Genomic DNA, 8,022 nt, shown 5'->3' with positions numbered 1-8,022 from the left:
TTACCTTCCCAGCCTCTCTATCCATTCTCCCTATCTCTACTTACCTTCCCAGTCTCTCTCTCCATCCTCCCTATCCCCACTTACCTTCCCAGACCCTCTCCATCCTCCCTATATACACTTACCTTCCCAGTCTCTCTCTCCATCCTCCCTATTCCCACTTACCTTCCCAGTTTCCTCTCCATCCTCCCTATCCCCACTTACCTACCCAGCCTCTCTCGCCATCCTCCTTATCCCCACTTCCCAGCCTCTCTCCGCCCTCCCTATCCCCACTTACATCCCCAGTCTCTCTCCATCCTCCCTATCCCCACTTACCTTCCCAGTCTCTCTCTCCATCCTCCTTATCCCCACTTACCTTTCCAGTCTCTCTCCATCCTCCCTATCCCCACTTACCTACCAAGCCTCTCTCTCCATCCTCCCTATCCCCACCTTCCCAGCCTCTCTCTCCACCCTCCCTATCCCCACTTATATCCCCAGTCTCTCTCCATCCCCCCTATCCCCACTTACCTTCCCAGTCTCTCTCCATCCTCCTTATCCCCACTTACCTTTCCAGCCTCTCTCCATCCTCCCTACCCCCACTTACCTTCCCAGTCTCTCTCCATCCTCCCTATCCCCACTTACCTCTCCAGTCTCTTTCCTCTCTCCATTCTCCCTATTTCTACTTACCTCTCCCTCCATCCTCCCTATTCCTACTTACCTCTCCCATCTCTCCATGCTCCTTATTCCCGCTTACATTCCCAGTCTCTCTCCATCCTCCCTATCCCCACTCACCTCTCCAGTCTCTTTCCTCTCTCCATCTTCCCTATTCCTACTTACCTCTCCCTCCATCCTCCCTATCCCTACTTACCCTTTTCATCTCTCATTCCATCCTCCTATCCCCACTTACCTCTCCCATCTCTCTCCATCCTCCCTAACCCCACTTGCCTCTCTCCATACTCCTTATCCCTATTTACCTCCCCCATCTCTCTCTTCATTCTCCCTATCCCTACTTACCTCTCCTATCCTCCCTATCACCACTTACCTCACATCTCTTTTCTCTCCATCCTCCTTACCCCACTTACCTTTCCCATCTTTTCCTATCCCTACTTACCTTTCCCGTCTCTCTCCATCCTCCCTATCACTTACCTCCCATCTCTTTCTACTCCATCCTCCCTATCCCCACTTACCTCTTTCCATCCTCCTTATCCCAACTTACCTCTCCAGTCACTTTCCTCTCTCCATCCTCACTGTTCCTACTTACTTCTCTCTCTATCCTCCTTATCCCTGCGTACTTCTCTCCATCCTCTTTATCGCCACTAACCTCTCTAGTCTGATTTCTTTGGCACCTATTTCCACCCTCAAGCCCTAATTCATCTTTTCAGCCTCCATTCAGCTACACCACCAGCCTCTAAATATGCTCCACCCCCTTGTATGAGAGCAGCATGAAGCCATGCTTTAGGGGAGGAGCAATTTGTCACAGTATGTCTTTAAACTGAAAGAAGTCCCAGTGAAGAGGAGTTGCCCCTCCATAAGGGCAATTCAATAAAATACAAGTCAGTGGGACCCTCAGTACCTGAATGGAGGTGTGTCTCTCTGCTCTGTGGGAATAAGAAGGGATCTAGCAGTTACTCATATGGACACCACATTTGTTGCCATGGAGCTTAACATGTGGCATATTATGGGATTGTAAACTGCGGGATCCACAACAGACACTTTTCTCCTTTTTAAGGCAGTTTATTTACACACAGGGATGACCATTTCAGGATACAAAACAAATCATAAAAATAAATCCTGCCAACTGGGCTCTACCTTCACACATGAACAGTTCCCTTACTAAACTGGGCCCTTGTGGACTACCAGTAAGAAAACATATAAGTAGGGGTCACCCCTGTTCTCACATTTCTTCTGGGGGGATTGCTCAGCCTCCTGGCTTTTCTCAGTCAGACTCTGTGTCACTAGGTCTCACCTCTCTCAGCACCAAGTGGTACCCCCAGCCCCTCTGGTAGTTCCTCACACAGACAGTCTCCTTCCTGCTCTGAGAGACTCCCAACAGCCTCACTATAACTAAATACCTTTGCATAGGACAGCTTTCCTATGGAAGGTGTGCGCCAATCCGTGAGCTGGACTACTGGATCGGAGTATTTGGCCTGTTGTTTCCACAATACTCCAGGACCTGCCACCAAAGCCTTTAAACACCCTTCCTGGTGCCTACCTCTCCCACTATGGAGAACTTAAAGGGAAAACACATCTTTTCCCACATTGTTTTGGTCACTCTACCACAGGGATATACAGTATTTATGTAATAGAAGAATACACAAGAGCAGGAGGAATGGAAGTGCCCACCTTTCAAGACACCAACACCACCCCAAAGTTATCCCCTCCCCCAGTGCACTTGGGCTACTCTAGCAGCAATAACAAACAAGGGAAAGTTGTACTCACTACTCATTATTAAACCATTAGACAAGGGTGCAATGAGACTGTGACCACAAAATACATATAGACAAATACAAGATCTTCTGCACTCAACCCATTATCAATATATTAAGGACGTTGAGACATTTTATGCTTTAAGCTACTAAATATGCCTTACTCTTTGTTTGTCCATATATTGCAACATATTTAAGATGAAAAACTATGTAACTATGTCATCCCATATCTGGCCACTCCTGCACTCACACTCATCCCCTGGTCTGGCCCCTCCTGCACTTACACTCATCCCCTGGTCTGGCCACTCCTGCACTCACACTCATCCCCTGGTCTGGCCCGTCCTGCACTCACACTCATCCCCTGGTCTGACCCCTCCTGCACTCACACTCATCCCCTGGTCTGGCCTGTCCTGCACTCACACTCATCCCCTGGTCTGGCCCCTCCTGCACTCACACTCATCCCCTGGTCTGGCCCCTCCTGCACTCACACTCATCCCCTGGTCTGGCCTGTCCTGCACTCACACTCATCCCCTGGTCTGGCCCCTCCTGCACTCACACTCATCCCCTGGTCTGGCCTGTCCTGCACTCACACTCATCCCCTGGTCTGGCCCCTCCTGCACTCACACTCATCCCCTGGTCTGGCCTGTCCTGCACTCACACTCATCCCCTGGTCTGGCCTGTCCTGCACTCACACTCATTCCCTGGTCTGGCCATTCCTGCACTCACACTCATCCCCTGGTCTGGCCAGTCCTACGCTCAACTTTAATCTGATTCATCAAAAATCTATTGCTTTATTATATGCAGGACTGGCCATACCAGGGCATTGAGAACCTAATCATATTGATAATGGGTTGTGTACAGAGAGCCTATTGTATTTACTCTAGCAGCAGTGACATAAAGCAAAACACGTTCATTTCAAATGTTGCTTTCTTCATAAACTTTACTGTGACATGTTATGGGAAATCATATATTTAGTCAACTTTTTACAGCTCTTTGTATGACCAGTTTGTTTCTTTTCTGTATATGAGTGGGAGCTGCCATATTGTGTTTCTGATACAGTACAGTATGATGTTTCGTTTACGGGTGAGAGTTGCCATGTTCCCTTTAGGAGTGTGAGACCCAAGGATTGTGGCAGTACCTGGGAAGCATTTCCATTCATACACCTGAGGCACAAGCTGGGTTGAGAGAACACAAGAAGTTGTGAGATTCTGGTAGGAGTAGGCTGGGCAGCTACTCATATCTCTACTCATACTTAAATTGGGCACAGCGGGACCAGGATAAAAGTCACCCCCCTGGTGCCACACAAACACACGTTATTTTATTCTGCACAGAAATGAAAAGTGACAGCGAGGGGCAGGGCAGATACCCACATGGGAGGTGCAGGGATTGGAAGGTTCTTGTGTTTCCTGCCAAGGGTGGCTTTGGGTAGGACACAGTGTCTACATGATGGTCTCCAGCCCATTACCTGTGGTAGGAGGAGAAGGCGATGGCACTGATCAGCAGGGTGAATCCTCCCAGGCAAGCAGTGGCAGTACCAGTAAACAAGGAGGGGTACTGGAACTGGCAGTACCACAGCAGCATGACAATGAGGAAAAGAAGGGGCACCAATAGATTGCCCACATTCAGAGGCACATTAGCTTGATCAGCCCCCACCCCTGGCACAGATGCATGCTGGGAGATGTGGCAGTGTAAGACTGAGCCATCTCTCAGCTGCAGGGAGGACACCGTCTGTGAGTCGTCACGGAGAAGTTGACCCTGAAAAATAAGACGAACCCGCAGCTCCTGGCCTGGAAAATAAGTCCTAAAGGAAGAAACAAAGAGACACCAGGTAACAGCACAGAAAGGCAAAATACAAAGGGACAGAGTATCTCTGTAGGACAGACAATGTGAAGTATCAGGAGATCTCTGTAGGACAGACAGTGTGAAGGATCAGAAGATCTCTGTAGGACAGACAGTGTGAAGGATCAGGAGATCTCTGTAGGACAGACAGTGTGAAGGATCAGGAGATCTCTGTAGGACAGACAGTGTGAAGGATCAGGAGATCTCTGTAGGACAGACAGTGTGAAGGATCAGGAGATCTCTGTAGGACAGACAATATGATGTATCAGGAGATATCTATAAGGCAGACAGTATGAAGGATCAGAAGATCTCTGTAGGACAGACAGTGTGAAGGATCAGGAGATCTCTGTAGGACAGACAGTGTGAAGGATCAGGAGATCTCTGCAGGACAGACAATATGATGTATCAGGAGATATCTATAAAGCAGACAGTATGAAGGATCAGAAGACCTCTGTAGGACAGACAGTGTGAAGGATCAGGAGATCTCTGTAGGACAGACAGTGTGAAGGATCAGGAGATCTCTGTAGGACAGACAGTGTGAAGGATCAGGAGATCTCTGTAGGACAGACAATATGATGTATCAGGAGATCTCTGTATGACAGACAGTATGAAGTATCAGGAGATATCTATAAGGCAGACAGTATGAAGGATCAGAAGATCTCTGTAGGACAGACAGTGTGAAGGATCAGGAGATCTCTGTAGGACAGACAATATGATGTATCAGGAGATCTCTGTAGGACAGACAGTGTGAAGTATCAGGAGATATCTATAAGGCAGACAGTATGAAGGATCAGAAGATCTCTGTAGGACAGACAGTGTGAAGGATCAGGAGATCTCTGTAGGACAGACAATATGATGTATCAGGAGATCTCTGTAGGACAGACAATATGATGTATCAGGAGATCTCTGTAGGACAGACAGTGTGAAGGATCAGGAGATCTCTGTAGGACAGACAGTACAAAATATCAGGAGATCTCTGTAGGACAGACAGTATGAAGTATCAGGACATCTCTGTAGGACAGACAGTATGAAGGTCAGGAGATCTCTGTAGGACAAACAGTATGAAGGTCAGGAGATCTCTGTAGGACAGATAATATGATGTATCAGGAGATCTCTGTAGGACAGACAGTGTGAAGTATCAGGAGATATCTATAAGGCAGACAGTATGAAGGATCAGAAGATCTCTGTAGGACAGTGTGAAGGATCAGGAGATCTCTGTAGGACAGACAGTGTGAAGGATCAGGAGATCTCTGTGGGACAGACAGTACAAAATATCAGGAGATCTCTGTTGGACAGACAGTAGGACAGAGTGCAAAGGATCTACAGAGATCATCTGATCTTTCATACTGTATGTCTTACCGATATCTCCTGATTCTTCACACTGTCTGTCCTACAGAGATATCCTGGTCTCTCACACTGTCTGTCCTACAGAGATCTGATCCTTCACACTGTCTGTCCTACAGAGATCTCCTGATCCCTCATACTGTGAAGAATAAGGACATCTCTGTTGGACAGACAGTATGAAGGATCAGGAGATCTCTGTAGCACAGACAGTGTGAAAGATCAGGAAATCTCCACCTTGCACTGTAATATTTCTACCCCAAGCCCCTCCCACAGTACAGGCCTCCTGTCATTGTCCCAGCTGTAGATTTGCCCTGTTGTTGCCTCTCTTACCTCTTAATGTACATGATGGTATCAGACAGCCGCACAGTCACCAGCCGCTCCGTGTCATTCAGGAACTTCAGCCTCAGGTGTATTGTACCTGCCTCTTCTGCAGACTGGGCTGTGGTACCGTCACCGAGGCCTCTATACCTTAGTGATGAAGAGGCACCAGCTTGGGGATCTCTGCTACTCACAGTAAAGTTAGGGTGGGATTCACCATCAGGGGGCGAGTCTGCAGCAGCCCCAGTATATTCTACGGATCCCCCAGTACTCACAGTGGACCCAGAACTGGAAAAGGCCACTTCACTATGGGGAGTGGCACCAGCATTCTGGAATTCTCTGCTACTCTGCGTAGAGTCACTACTATCAACTGTCTCACTGTTGGGATCTGCATTTGTAAGAGTCTGGGAAGGACCAGGGTGAAAGTCCCTCTGGGAGTTACTTGAAGCTCCCCCTTGGGCTGGTTCCGGACGAATCCAATGTGTTGGTGCACGCTCAGTGGTGTGTGTAGATACCCATGCCAGCATAAGCACCATGAAAAACAGTACCAGCGCAAACAGGACTGTAACTTCATCCCCAACACCTTCTATGAGAGCCATGAATAGGTCACACTGTGGGGACAGAGAGTATGAAAATCAGTACTCACGGGAGTATCTGTAGGGGGCACAGTGTATGTACTAGAACTATACCGAAAATAATACTAATGCCAAACAACTTCCACTGCTCCAACTGCCCACCACAAGTACCGCTACCCAGACACTTCTCCTCCTGCTCTTATTTCCCTACCAGAAGTACCGGTACCCACATACTCCTGCTCTTATTAACCTATTAGATGTACCCAGACACTTCTCCTCCTGCTCTTATTAACCTATTATTATTAATGTATTATTATTATTATTAGAAGCACCAGACACTTCTCCTCCTGCTCTTATTAATCTATTATTATCCTATTATTATTATTAGAAGCATCAGACACTTCTCCTCTTGCTCTTATTAATCTATTATTATTATTATTAACCTATTATTAGAAGAATCAGACACTTCTCCTCTTGCTCTTATTCATCTATTATTATTATTAACCGTCCTATTATTATTATTAGAAGCACCAGACACTTCTCCTCCTGCTCTTATGAATCTATTATTATTATTATTATTAACCTATTATTATTAGAAGCAGCAGACATTACTAGTCCTGCTCATATTAACCTATTATTATTATCATTATTATTAGAAGCACCAGACACTTCTCCTGCTCTTATGAATCTATTATTATTATTAACCTATTGTTATTATTATTAGAAGCAGCAGACATTACTAGTCCTGCTCATATTAACCTATTATTATTATTATTAGAAGCATCAGACAGTTCTCCTGCTCTTATGAATCTATTATTAATGTATTATCATTATTATTAGAAGCAACATCAGACAGTCGCACAGGGGCGGGTTTAGTCTCAGGAGAGTGACAGTTGGGTCGGTGCAGTGACCCAGGGGCTGGGGTTGTTATTACAGAGCAGTATTAGTCGCTTCTAGTGACTGTAGCAAATATAAAAGAGTCGTGAGGTAAAACACAGGCCCAGGCCTAGTCACAGAGCAGCAGTATAAAGACAACGTTGCCCTGGGCCGGTACAGGCGATACTTACTATTACACGGCGCTAGGAGCTTGTGGAACGGAGTCACTTCCGGGTTCCTGGGGCCATTGGCTTTTCTTTTCCGGCGGATAATTCAATCATCGACTCCGCCGCCATTTTTTTTTGGGGCAGAGGCGGCAGTGCGCTGGTTAGAGCTTCGCGCAGTGTCGTTATTCACCGGCTTCTCTTCAGTTACCCTGCCGTTATCTCTTATTAATCAGACACTGACTCTCTGCCGCTGCCCGGGGTCCCCTGCCTCGTGTAAAGCCAATACAATGAACTGTATGAGATTCAGGGGCGTGTCCAGCGAACTTGTACTTCCTGCCTGACACGCTGTGGCCAATCAACTGCTGCAGTGGTCGCTCCGCCCTTCCCTGGATTCTCACTGTATTATAGAATGGCCAGTTCTAAGCAACTTTGCAATTGGTCTTCATTGTTTTCATTTTATAGATTTTGAATTATTTGCCACCTTTTCTTGACTCTTTAGAG

At 46.9% G+C, this 8,022-nt stretch overlaps 1 protein-coding gene across 1 annotated transcript; it reads right to left on the bottom strand.

Annotated features, from left to right (window-relative positions):
• Nucleotides 1-3,324: 3,324 nt before the first annotated feature.
• tmub1.S (transmembrane and ubiquitin-like domain containing 1 S homeolog) lies at nucleotides 3,325-7,568 on the bottom strand. Its single transcript, NM_001096302.1, has 3 exons — nucleotides 7,546-7,568; nucleotides 5,916-6,514; nucleotides 3,325-4,203 (listed from the first exon to the last, which is right to left on the bottom strand). The coding sequence occupies exons 2-3, from the start codon at nucleotides 6,500-6,502 to the stop codon at nucleotides 3,864-3,866; spliced, it is 927 nt and encodes a 308-aa protein (NP_001089771.1). The 5' UTR covers nucleotides 6,503-6,514; nucleotides 7,546-7,568; the 3' UTR covers nucleotides 3,325-3,863.
• Nucleotides 7,569-8,022: the final 454 nt, after the last annotated feature.

Source organism: Xenopus laevis, chromosome 6S (genome assembly GCF_017654675.1).
Source record: "Xenopus laevis strain J_2021 chromosome 6S, Xenopus_laevis_v10.1, whole genome shotgun sequence".
In the NCBI taxonomy this organism is placed as follows: domain Eukaryota; kingdom Metazoa; phylum Chordata; class Amphibia; order Anura; family Pipidae; genus Xenopus; species Xenopus laevis.
This window is presented reverse-complemented; position numbering and strand designations above follow the sequence as displayed.